At 45.4% G+C, this 13,855-nt stretch overlaps 1 protein-coding gene across 9 annotated transcripts in view; it reads right to left on the reverse strand.

Annotated features, from left to right (window-relative positions):
• SLC1A2 (solute carrier family 1 member 2) overlaps positions 1-13,855 on the reverse strand; it is a 152,513-nt gene that overhangs the window by 13,170 nt on the left and 125,488 nt on the right. For all 9 annotated transcript variants that reach the window (XM_072791124.1, XM_072791120.1, XM_072791125.1 and 6 more), the window contains one exon: positions 12,678-12,812. In XM_072791124.1, the coding sequence (XP_072647225.1) occupies positions 12,678-12,812 (135 nt within the window). The remainder of the gene's footprint in view (positions 1-12,677; positions 12,813-13,855) is intronic.

Here is a 13,855-nt window from a genome sequence, read left to right on the forward strand (position 1 = left end):
TCTCAGAATTAGCACCCAGGCTCCAGATACTGCTAGCTGTGTCCAGCAATTCCTCTTGATTTAAACCATTCTTCAAAGACTCCAAGATTACCTCCACTTATGTTACTTATGAATTCTTCCTGCGAATTCATCTCTTTGGAAGGATTGAAACCAACACCGCCTTTCCCTCTGCGCCTCACTCTTCCTGCAGCACATACAAAAACACGAACCCAGCTGATGGGTGAGAAACCCAGCCACAATTTTCTCCCTGACCAAGACGTGCAGTGACTGTGTGTCCTGGAAAAAACCAAGATACTTCGTCTTGCTCTCCCTGTTAACCTAAAAAAGTCAAATCTTCCAGAGTACCTCTTGAATCAGAAAGTGTTAAGTAAAGCCCTTCCTCAAATCTTGTTTCCCTAAGTTCTGATTTGAAAAAACAGGATGGTCTAGAACTCTCCTTCTTAGAAAGTCAGCACCAGGAAAACTAAGACCTTAGCAGTAAGTTATGTTCTCTTGTGTGTTAGTTCAAATCAGTGTGAAGAGTCCTTTTTACTATGTATGGTGTGAAATCATCATTTTGGTATGAAATACTCAAAATCTGAAAGAAAAGGATGCTGTGCTGGAAAGTCACAATCTTTTGTCAAAAAAAGAAAGATTTTGGGCAAAAATGCTGCCGAGACATCTTAGTTGAGAACACTCTAGGTTTTAATTTAAAAAAATATATAAGCATACTAGAATTAGTTCAAGGCAAAGTGGAAGTCTTAACTGGTTCTTAGAACAAGTCTTAAAATAAATTCTAGATGCTACTATTAAATCTATTTCTCCTTAGAGAAATGAAGCTGCACAAGGAGGAGTCTGGCCTGGCTTCCTTAAAGGAGCTTGTGAGCCAGCTCTTCTATGATTTCAAGTGGGAAGATGTTCCCCATGCAAAGATAAAGATCAGAGCCTGACTTCAATTCTCAGGGGGCATATCTCCATCTAAGAATGCTCTTCTCTTTAATAAAATAATAATAATAATAATAAAAGAATGCTCTTCTCTTCCCTTCTGCTTTGGAGAATCTGCCTTAGAGAGATAGAGTTTATACACAAATAAAGACTGGCTCCTGAGGTCCTCCACAAAATTAGGCACCAGAAGCCGAGATTAGTAAGAAACCCCAGTGTGAGGGGGTGAGAGGGTGTACGTGATGATAGTTAGAAAGAATATGGACTCTGGAGACAGCCTCACTTGGGTTCTAATGCCAGCTTTCTTTTCTGCTTGTTGGACAACGCTGACCATACTTAACATTTAACTGTGAGCCCTAGTTGCTTCATCTGTAAAATCAAAATAATAAAAATGTCCGCTGCATTGGGTTGTTGCAAAGATTAAATAAGATAACAAAGTGCTTAGCACAGAATTCTCTGAGACATTTAGCAAGAGCTCACAAAACATTAGTTATTACATGATGTGTACTTTAAATATTACTATAAATCTTATCAAGTCAATTTAAATATGTTTTTGGCAGCTCCTAGGTAGAATGCCCAAACATGCCTAGTTGAGCTACTATCTCCCCCTGAAAACATTAACCCTATTCTGTAGGACAATTCCTATGGTCGCACTCCCGGCTAACCACCTGAGTTTTTTGCCCATCACATAGCTGTGATCTACTTTGTTGTCTTTCAACTATACTTTCAATCCCTGCTGGCATGTGTTTTTGAGTCTTGCACCCAACATCCTTGACCAATTGTTAAATTTCAAAGATTGCTCAAGTCTTCAAGAAGAATTCTCTGAGTACCCATTTATATCATGACTCAGGAGAATCTACCTTATTGGTAAGTAGAAGGACCGAAGGTAATGGTAGTGGCAATGGTGATGAAGATGCTGGTAGCTGATATATCACATTTAATGTGTATAGGAATATGCTTTACAGACATCACCTTGTTTAGTTCTCACCACAACGCTGTAAGAAGTATTATGATCCACATTTAAGAAATGAAAACTCTGAAGTCTGGAGAGATTAAGTGGCTTCGCAAAGTCACACATCCTAGTAAAGTCATAGAACCAAATTTGAGCACAGGCAGTGTGCCTCCAGAATCCATTGTCTGCCTCATGATGCAAAGTGCCTGGGAGCCAAAGAGCTCTGATTTTGAAACTAGCTCAGCCACTTACTAAATGTATATAATCTGTGTGACTTCTTCTGTCAGAATTGTTCTCATGCAGGCAAAATACCTACTTTATAGGATTTCAAGAAGATAAAACCAGTTCCTGACCCATAGTGACTATTCATTATATGCTGGCTCCTTCCTCTTTTGGGAATAACCATCACTCATATATCACCTCGTTATATGTGCAAAAGTACAAGATACTATGCTCAAGGGTTAATGGCTTTTTCAGTTTAATAAATTCATTGCTACTCAAATGGGTAATATAAGTTTACAAACTCTTGTTTCCTCAACCCTTGACCTTCTCTGACACCAAATCCCTACTCTCCAGAGCAGCCACTGAATCGTTTTCGGAAAGGATATCTCTTCCATACCCTCAGATCTCCTTGAATTTGAAAATGACCCCTGACCAGAGGAAACAGATACCAGGCCAGGAATGACTAAAAGACAGAAGTGGGCAGAATCAAAGCATACTGATGTTTGACCCCAAAATCAAGATGGAAAGGGCCCTGGACTTAAGGATAGAGCCCTAACCCAGATCTTTTGACTCTCTTACCTTGAGCAGATCACCTCTCATCTGAGCATGAAATATAGAATGGGGCTAATCCTGACCTCACAGGAGATTGTGAGGGTTAAATAAAATGAGAGAAATATTCGGCATGCCTTAAGTACTCATTAAAATTGCAGGAAAAAAAATAAAGCTTGCAGAAGCAGCAAATAGATTTGTGGAAGTAAGAAGAGAACACAGACTCTAACACTTGCTGAGTTCTTTGTTAGTTCATTCATTCATTCAACAGATGTAAAGTAAGCATCCCAGTGTGTGCAGGGCACTATGTCCATGCCCTGGCAACAAAGAACAAGAAAAGGCCCTTCTTATGCCCTTCTTCCCCCCTAGAACTCACACTCTCTTTACTTGTGTCCCCCCCATAGAGTGAGATAAATGTTCTACTAGGGATAAGTGTTGAGTGCTAGGGGATTTTGTAGGTAGGGCATTTTATATACCCTTGGGCCCCAAGAAAGACTTGAGAAGAAGTATCTCAACTCCTAAGGATAAGTCTAAGATAATGAGCTACAGCGAAGAAATGAATAATGTGAAATTGAGGAGATAAGAGTACCTAAGAGCATTCAGGAGGCAAATGAGTGTAATGAGAGGCAGAAGGTAAGAACTGACCAAATCATGCATGGCCTTATCGGCCAAGCTCAGGAGTCAGGGCACTATCCCAAGTGTGATGAGGAGCCCCTGAAGAGAAAGACCATGCTTGTCCCACTATGAAGAATGGTCTGATAAAGGGCAAGAAAGAGCAAAATCCACGTAGTGAAGATGTGGTGAGAGGTTATGAGACAGAATTACAGGATTTGAGGACTGATTGGTTATAGAGGATAAAAGAGAAAAGAAGCAAGGGTTTCTCTCAGGTTTCTCGTTTGGGCACCACTGGACAGTGCCACCATGTGTGTGGGACTTAACGGGCTGGGGTTCTCATGTCAGCTTTAATATACTGGGTCTGAGATTTGGGATCCAGCAAAGTAGGGATGCCCTACAGGTGGTAGAGTATATGGACTAAAGATCAGGATTGACAACTGGGCTACAGGTAGTGAATTAGGAGTCGAGACCTGAAGAGGTCATGGGTGGATGCCACAGGAGTGTTTGTTTCATCCTTGGAGGGAAGGTAAAGTGAGACAAGTACAGCCTTGTCTAGGACCCCAAGGGTGACCAACATTTCCTTAAATGGGCTGGGCATGGGCATTAAGCATCCACAAAATAAAAACTTAAAAAAAAATAAGAGTGTGGTGGACAATGCCAATTACTGGATAGAGTTCAAGTAAGAGAAGAAAAAGAAATGCCCCTTGGTTTTAGTGACAAAGAGGTCATAATACTGATCTGGCCAGGGTGGTTACAAGCCAGAGGTAGAGAGAGATGCCAGCTTGCTATGGTAGAAATGGGAGAGAATGAGTAAGTGATAACGTTACTTAAAATCAACTTATCAAGACAACTGACTGAGAAGGTGAAGAGAGGAAAGGGAAGATGGAAGGAGACAGAGGTAGAATTTTGGGTTTGCTGCTGAGGCCACTGGGGGAATGTCTGACCAATTCTGGGGAAGTCCGAGTCTGGACAAAAGTAGGATATGGGAGTTTATGGTTCATATGTGGAAAATTTCTCTACAGGCAGATACTTTCATTTCATCTCACAACCAGTCCTAACTGTTCAGGAAACCCTGCTGACCTCAAGAGCTTTAAGGATCTCGGTAAAAAGAATTTTAGAGTGATTGATGCTATCCTTGAGTCTGGACACTGTGTCAGAACTGTGAAAAGGAGACAGAGGTGGGATTAGAATCTTTCGCTGAATGGGATCCACCACAGATGCCACAGCTTTGGGGGCCACCAGGAACCAGAGATGAGAAAGGGGCTTGCCTAAGCTATTCGCACCGAGGCACTTGGTCTGGTTCCCTGGGAGAAAAGCAATTGCCAAGGTGCTCTCTCTCTTTTCTATCTCTTGATCTAAATCCTCTGGCAGGAAGGTATTAGAACTGTCTGTTTCAGAACTTGCCTCTGAAATAACAGAGCCAAGGGAGCAGGGTCACCCAAAATTCATCTGGTTCCTTGCTTTGAGTTGAACCATATGAAATTGCCATTTCTGTAAGCTCCCATAGGCGAAATGTTGGCAATATCATGTGATTCGACTTAGCATTTATAGAAACAAACCCATCACGTCTGCCTCTCGGAGTGCAGGGTGCACGGTGTGGCAGAGGGGTCCCCTGAGGCCCCAGGCCTAAGAAGGCTGGCACCATCCTAAGCATCCAAGGGCTAAAGCCACATGGGGTCAAGAAGGGAAAGAGGGCCCACCAAAGCGTTGGTGAAGAGTGTAAACTTTGGATGGGAGCCTGGATTGCAGTGTTGGCTCTAGCAGGGCAAGTTACTTAGCCTTCCCTGCTCAGCGTCCTCATTTGTAAACTATGGAGAGTAATCCCTCCTTCCAAGCATGTTGAGGAGATAGTAACTGCTCATGTGTCCTGAGTGCTGGTCTTCAAGAGGTTCTCTGCCAAACTCGGCATATAAAAGGCCTGACAGAGGGCCTGACACAAACCCTGTTGGCTCTTCATCCTCCTCCTTCTCCTTCTCCTCATCATCATGAGTCTAAGCGAAAAGGGGAGTAGACTACTGCCTCTTGTTTCTTTAAGTCTTGTGCTTTCCTCTTTTTGCACTTAGGACACTTGGTTGGGACTTTTTTTTTTTTTTTTTTTACACCTCATCTGTGCCCATTACTAGACTATAAGCTCTTTGAGTGCTGATACCATGTGGTCATGACATGGTCAGGGTGGAGGGAGGTGGGTGGGAAAGTATGTGAGGGAGGAGGGGCTGGGATGGATTGTTAAAGAGAAGATAAACTCTAGAAAGAGAATGAACTGTCTTTTGTTCAGCAAATGCCTGTCTGGGTGTCTTGGTGGTGAAAACTTAGGGCCAGGGCAAGGTGTAGTTGGAGGAGGAGGGAGAGACAGAGAGCCCAAGTTACTTTGCCTATACACAAACAAGAGAGGTGTCCCGATTGCTGCGGGCAAACGCAGAGATGGAGGTAAGAAGGCCCAGCAAGGCAAGAGAGACAGAGACCAAAGGGAAAAAAGGGCAGGGAGCGGGGCCTAGGAACGGGGTGGTGGGCACTAAAGGATTTTTTTTTTAATTTTTATTTATTTATGATAGTCACACACACACACAGAGAGAGGCAGAGACATAGGCAGAGGGAGAAGCAGGCTCCATGCACTGGGAGCCCGACGTGGGACTCGATCCCGGGTCTCCAGGATCGTGCCCTGGGCCAAAGGCAGGCGCCAAACCACTGCGCCACCCAGGGATCCCAGGATTTTTTTAAAGAAAGCGAGTGCTTCATATTAAATTTGTGTTTCCATGCTACTTGAAATTATTAACAGTGGTTACTTCAGTGAAACAAAACTCAAGATTCAATTGTAGATAAAGGGACATTTTCTCTTTTTCATCTTTAAAAAAAAATATTTTATTTATTTATTCATGACAGACACAAAGAGAGAAGCAGAGACACAGGCAGAGGAAGAAGCAGGCTCCTTGCAAGGAGGAGCCCAATATGGGACTCCATCCCAGAGCCCTGGGATCATGACCGGAGCCAAAGGCAGATGCTCAACCACTGAGCCACCCGGGTGTCTCTCTCTTTTCCATCTTATCAGTCTCCTGAGCTTTGCCTCTCCCCTTTACCAGATTTCTTTTGTGACACATTAAAAAATGATTTTGCTGTGCAGAACAGTAGCCCCACCCCCACCCCACCCCGATCTCTAATTTCACTGCCTTGAGTCAGGAACACTTTGGCAGCAGAGGGGAGGACTTTGGGAGAAAGGGCCACATCCCATGTGAGGTTGACATGGACTGGAGGTCAGGCAAGATGTAGAAAGAATTCTATGAGACTGAGAAATCAAAGCAAAAGACTTAAACATAAACCCCCGGCATCTTAGAGATACGATGGATGTAGGAATTGGTTGCCTCTTAAGACTGCCAGACATGGAGTGGGGCTTCAATCAGTTATGTGTGTGTGTATTTGTGTGCCTTATTTTTATTTATTTATTTATTTATTTTTAAAATATTTTATTTATTTATTCATGAGAGACACAAAGAGAGAGGCAGAGACACAGGCAGAGGGAGGAGCAGGTCTCATGCAGGGAGCCTGATGTGGGACTCGATCCTGGGACTCCAGGATCACACCCTGGGCCAAAGGTGGTGCTAAACCACTGAGCCACCCAGGCTGTTGTGTGCCTTTTTTTTGTAAGAGAATGAGAACCCAGAATGGTGGGCCTGGACTCCCAGGGGACAGCCAGATTGTCTGGGTTTGAATTCCAGTTCAGCCATTCAATATCTGCTAAATCGGGCCAAGTTACTTTTCAGTGAGCCTCAGTTTCCTCAACTGTTAAATGGGGATTATATAACTAGCTGCCTCATAATTGGGGGCAACTTTCAAACAGGTCCACGTAAAGTGCTGAGAACACTGTCCTGAGTCCTTTTCATCATTTTTATTGATTGGATGCGTGATCTGTCAATTGGTGTTCAGAAAAACATCGAAGGGCACCTGGGTGGCTCAGTCGGTTAAACGTCTGGCCCTTGATTTCAGCTCAGGTCTTGATCTCAGTGCTGTGAGTTCAAGCCCTGCTCGAAGAAGAATCGAGGTGCATATATAGCCGCAAACAGGGCCTCCTATTCTCCCCTCCCTAGAGAATCCATGTTTCCTGCAAGTGAGGTCCCTGGCCTGCATCATAGCATCACCTGGGAACTTGTTGGCAATGGCAATTCTTGGTCCCCACCCCAGACCTCCTGAATCTCCAGGAGATGCTCAAGCTTGAGAATCACTGCTGTGCTCCTCCCAGGGAGGGATGCTAACAGGGAGCTTCTGAACTCCCCCACAGGATAGAGGCCCCTAAGGTCTTCCTAGTAAGGCCCAGTTCAGCTCTATCCCTCAGCTAATAAATGTGTCCCCAGAAATGATCTCACCAGCAGTCTTATGTGATAAACGGGTCACAGATCCACTTGAGTTTCACCTTATTTTGGTTTTCCTCTTGCCACCTGTGACCAGACCCAGTTATTTATTACCTCTTCCTGGTACTAGCTCCCAGTTTTCACTCCATCCTGTTTTCTTCTGAGAGCGAAGGGTTGTCAGCGAGGTCTCTAATAAATATCTGCCGAGGATTCCTGACACAAAGGGCTTCTTGGACCCTGGGGAAGGTTCTGGTTTTACCAGCCCTGCCTATCCGGTGTTTGAGGACTCCGGCAGTTTTTGGGGCCCAGGATCTTGGTTTTCACCATGACATTTACAGAGCAGCCAAGCCTGCCCATTGAAAAGCATCCAAGGCTTGGCGGGCAGTAATGAGGCTGGCCAGCCTCCAGCAGTTGGCAAACACTGTGGCACATTAAATGTCACTGCAGGCTTTGATTTTAAATTGAAAAATTGCTAGAGTTATGGGAGCTTACAAACTTTGCCTGGAGAGAAAAAAAAAAATCCCCTCATCTTTCTTTTTTCTCTGCTTTCCCCCTACTGACTATTTTACTAGGGAATGGCCCACCTCCCCCTGCACCGCTATGTCAACTCTTCCCCCCACCCCATTCACGCCGTAATGGGCACCCAACAGCCACGGAGCCCATGACCGAGAGCATGTTTCCAGAGCTCCACTTGCTGGTGAGAAAGAATGTGCCACCATTACTAATTCAAAGCAGATCTGACCTAGCTACAGACCCTGCGCACATTTTCCCAGGATCCTCTACCCCTGCTTTTTCTTCTCTTCTTAAAAGGAACATCCAGGCTTATTTGTGTACAAACATCCATCACCAGCAGAACCCTAGTCTAGTCTTAAAACCATAAGAGCACCCAAGGGCATTGGGTCTGGACTCTGCTTTGAAGCTGACGAGTTATTATTCCCATTGTCCCCATGACAAGTCCAGAGAGCAACTTCCTCAAAGTTCTACAAAGAGTAAGTACAGAGCTCAGATCCAGGGCTCCTGCCTGTGTGCTTTCCCTTCTCTGGTCACACGGGCCCCCTGCACCTGAGATCGGACCCCGGAACCAGAGGACAGCCCTTCATTTGTTCCTCCCTTTCCAGAGCCAGCCTGGGACTGAGTTTTCTCATATACAGTTTCATCAATATAGTTAACCCACATGTATCATCATTTTTGGGTTCAGCCAACTGCCTTCTGCTGGCACATCTCTGCCTGGAGTTAGGACACCCTGCTCTCCGCGCAAGTATGAACATGTGAGCGCTGGTGTTGGGTGATGGGAGGACCGGCCCTCCTATTCCATTCGCTAGCATTTAGGTCAGAAGTGGGCAGGGTCTTGGATGTCTCATGAAATGACTCTCATCCAACAGGCTTGGAAGCAAGTGACTGCCAAGAAGACCAGGACCCACAATGGCTGACCCACTGGGGCTGGAGGGCTTGAATTCTCAGAGTAGCCGAGACCTTGATTATACCCCATTTGTCTCCACTTAGGCTTTTTCTGTGGTTTTGTTTTAATCTTGGGAGGAGGAGAAAAAACAGGTCAAACACAAAATTCCCTGGTTAGTCTGCAGAACCAGGAGTGACCATAATAGGTCTGCCTTCCCTAAAACCTTCCTGATTGTGGGCCTCTTCGCTTTTGCCTACGGCTCGATCTCCTTGGTCTTCAGTTAGAAGCCTGTCAGGTGAGCTAAAGGGCCCAGATCTGACCACTCAAGCTTTCTTGGGCCCCAGGCAAGACACTTAACCCTTTTAATTTTCATTTTCCTCATCTGTGAAACACACCTTAAGAGCTCTCTAGGGATTAATTGTTAACAGATTTTAAGAACATGGTAATATCCACCAAGTATCAGCTCCCTTCATTTCCAGATGACAGTAGTGCTTTTTTTTTTTTCACTCAAAGAAAGGTATTTGCATGATCATGAGGGGAGGCACTCTATAATAATAATTTATAAAAAATAAATAAATCTCTAATGGTGGATTTCAGGCCTCAGAAACAAGCCCAAGAAGAGACTAGGTAATATAATCACAGCAGGCCATGGTACACCATTTCGGGGGGTTCAAGGAGCCAAGAGGCAGAGGACTCAGGAAGCAAAAGTCACAGGGGAAGCAGATTTAAGTTCAATAGCTTCCTCTGTCTCTCTTCCTGTGTGGAAAAGCCTGGTTATCACAGAGCAAGTCTGTGGTTAAATGTAGCACACATTTATTGAGCTCCTACTGACCTTAAACTATCGCCAATGCCTTCATTTCCCTTTCGTCCTCCTCCCACCAATGCCTATCCCACCCCTTTGTCTCCTTCATCCCATTCCCTCCCAATATTTCCACCCACAAAGCACAACCGAATCTCAGCCACCACGATGGCCTGGTCTGAACAGGAAGGCTGCCCTGAAATCCCAGCCCAGGCACCCAGAACAACCAAGCTAGCGCAGAGGACCCAGCCCCAACCCCTGACAGAGACCAGCAGACACAGATAAGGGGCCATATCACTTACTCTTCACCTTCCCACTAAAGGTATTTTTGGACCATTTCTCTGGTGAGGAGTGAGCCCATCAGGAAGATCCACGACTTCCCTTGCAGCCCTCCTGAGGTGCAGATTATGTCTGGGGAGCCACCTCTCCATTCTAACCTAAACCCTAACAGCAGCCAAGCTCTATGGAGAGGTCAGTCTTCCTTCTAGCTTGCCAGATGTCCTTCCCCTCAGCAAATGTAGGTTTCTCTCTCTGGAAGGGCAGATGTACGGGGAAGGAACTGTTATGTTATTTTATTTTATTTATTTATTTTATTTTATTTTATTTTATTTTATTTTATTTTATTTTATTTTATTATTTGGAACTGTTGTTTTAGATGCAGGAAACTCAAGTGCAATTCAAGTTGCTTCCTGCTCTTAAAATCTATGCCAACAGACACCAGAAAAATTGCCACCACCATGTAGAGCACACCGATGTTTCTAGCAGCAATGTCCACAATAGCCAAACTGTGGAAGGAGCCTCAGTGTCCATCGAAAGATGAATGGATAAAGAAGCTGTTGTCTATGTATACAGTGGAATATTACTCAGCCATTAGAAATGACAAATACCCACCATTTGCTTCGACGTGGATGGAACTGGAGGGTATTATGCTGAGTGAAATAAGTCAATCGGAGAAGGACAAAAATTATATGGTCTCATTCACTTGGGGAATATAAAAAATAGTGAAAAGGAATAAAGGGGGAAAGAGAAAAAATAAGTGGGAAATATCAGAAAGGGAGACAGAACATGGAAGACTCCTAACTCTGGGAAACGAACTAGGGGTGGTGGAAGGGGAGGTGGGCGGGGGGTGGGGGTGACTGGGTGGCAGGCACTGAGGTGGGCACTTGACGGGATGAGCACTGGGTGTTATTCTGTATGTTGACAAATTGAACACAAATAAAAAATAAATTTATTAAAAAATAATAATAAAGTAAAAAAAAATGTGTGGGCACTTTGGCCTTGGACCTCTGTGCCCCCGACATTGAACCCAACAGCATCCCCAGACCCTGTCGCTTAGCTCCAAGACTGGACAGGAAGCATCAGTGTATGCCCCACAGAACCTCAGAGGCCGAGTGAGCCCGTAGCAAGGATCAATTCCCATCTGCCTCCTGGGGGCCATCTGGCTAGGCCTGCCCACATCTGTGAATGGGCAGTGAGTGTCCTACTTTAGAAAAATGCCCTTCACTAGTAAACATACTAGGAAAGGTAGTCGGGCTATGTGTACACAGTCAAGCTCAAACTTCTCTGCATGGCCGTGCAGACTATCCATTTTGCCCCACCTTTCACCAGTCCCTGCCTCCTACCCTGTGCTCCGATATTGCTAAACCACTCATGGGTCCCCACACTGTTTGCTGCCTCAGTGCCTTTGCACAGGTGGGCCTTGGCCTTGATTGTAATGCCCCGATTTCCCCTCCACCTGTATCTACCTACCAGTTATGATTGGGCTCAACTATCACTGCCTTTAGAAGCTTGAAGATGGCCAATGATGGAGAATGTAGTGGTCTCCCAAGTCAAGCCAAACTGGAGTCAAATCTCAGTTCACTCTCAAGTCATTTCACCTCCCTACACCTTAGCTTCCTCATTTATACACTGAGAGTGCTAATGTCAAACCTTCAGGGTTGTTAGAGAGTGGAAGATGCAAAATGCTTGGTGGAGTGGCTGACACATGGTGCCCGCGCAAACTCAGTAGCCATGTTCATTATTCCCTGATTCCTCCATTCTGCCCTTCCATCCTAGACTGGATGTCTAGCACATCCCCTATGTGTGTGCTAGTTTTTAAAAGATTTATTCATTTATTTTGGAGAGAGAGTGAACATGTGTGTGAGCAGGGGGAGGAGCAGAGGGAGAAGGAGGGACTCTCAAGCAGCCTCCTCGCTGAGCATGGAGACTGACTCGGGGCTCAGTCTCAGGACCCTGAAATCATGACCTGGGCTGACATCTAGAATCAGATGCTCAACCGTCTGCACCACCCAGTTGCCCCTGTGTGTGCAATTTCTTAATCTACTTTACCGAAGTATAATTTATATACAAAACAATGTACCCATGTACATTTTGACAAATGTAGACACCCGTGCATACCTGTGCCTATGTAATGACTTCCACCACCCCGAAGGATTTCCTTGTGCCCCTTCCCAATTAGTCTCTTCACCCCGTTCAGGCCCAGGCAACCACTGATCTCTTCCTGTTGCTAAGATTAAATTGCCTTTCCTAGATCCCATATAAACGGGATCATACAGCGCACACTCCACTGTGCTTCGTTCATTAGCATAATGTACGGAGATATCTCCTCTGGTGCATCAGTAGCACGTTCCTTATTGCCAGGCTTCTAACTTTGTGCTGTAATTTATCTGATGCCTCCACTAGACTGTGAGAACCCAGGATTCCTTTCTCGTCTTCGATTCCCAATTAGGCGCTCAGTAAATGTTAGCAGGAAGAAGGGAGGGAGGCAGGGAAGAAGCTGTCATGGGGATTTGCTAAGACCTTGGCTGCAACCTTGCATCTCGTGGGCCCCTGGGAGGCAGTACTCACATCCCCAGCAGAGCCCTGTCTGCAAGCACTTACAGCAGCCAGTCCACAGCCACCAGCAGGCTGATGTCCTCCGTTGGCAGGCCCACAGCCGTCAGGATGAGGAGCATGGTGACGAGGCCTGCGCTGGGGATACTGGCCGCACCGACGCTCGCCAGCGTGGCCGTGAGGCTGAGAGAACAGAGAAGACCAGGTCATGGGAAAAGAAAGAGGACTTGGCAAAACCATCCCTGGCAGGCAACTTTAAGCTCCAATTTTCCCGGCAGTCATAAAATTTCTTTTGTTTCTCAAAGAATAGAGAACTCTAGAGTGCCGAGACCCAGGAATTAGGGTCTCTCTGGATTCTACTCGGGGGTGATGGAAGTTTGTAAATTCATGGATTGGAGCCTTATCCTCAGCAGGATAGCCAATTAGCCTAATATATCACAGGGCTCCACTAAGGTAAGCGTGGCTCTCAAGCAGGCAAGGAAATAATAAAGAAGGAAAACAAATCACCCTAATCCTCCCCTGGGAATACTGCTGCATTCATTTCTGCTTACGCCTGTATGTCTCTGTGAGCCCCAGAGACATCTGGACTCCGTGGCAAGAGTCTGAGGAGGCCACTGCCAATGTTAACATGAGAACTCAGAAGAGCAAATAACCAGACCCGATTGAGTGGACATCGGGGGAACAAATCAACAGATTCCAAATGACATTAAGTTTCAGACGCCTGGACATTTCACCATGGACTGGAAAATACATTATTCAGAAAGAAGGCGCCAAGGAAAGATAATGAAATAACAGGAGACTTTCTTTCTGAAGCCCTTCATCATTTGCAAAGCCAAGGGCACACCCAGCACCATTTTGAAGTTGTCTCTAGAAGAGGGCTTCATCTAGGGTTCAAATGACCTGTCTAGACACCGGGGGGTCTCTGTGGTCCAGCAAAGAAAGGACAGTCACTTTTTCTCCTCTTTTTTGATGCCATTTATAAAAAGTCATTTCTAAAGGGAAAGATGCTTCTGAAAATATAGATTCCCAACTTGCTTTTGTGAGTGCTGTGAAGAAAAAAGGGGGTTCTTTACTTGCAGGTAGACAATTCTGGAGTTTCTAGAGTAGGTCCTCCAGCTCCAAACTAAGAGTTGGGCTCCCAGACTGGTTTAACTGAGCCCAGACCATCGCTGTGACCAAGCACAGAAACCTGGGTCTTACAGCTGGGAAGGACCTGAATTTGCTTA

Source organism: Canis lupus, chromosome 21, assembly GCF_048164855.1.
Source record: "Canis lupus baileyi chromosome 21, mCanLup2.hap1, whole genome shotgun sequence".
In the NCBI taxonomy this organism is placed as follows: domain Eukaryota; kingdom Metazoa; phylum Chordata; class Mammalia; order Carnivora; family Canidae; genus Canis; species Canis lupus.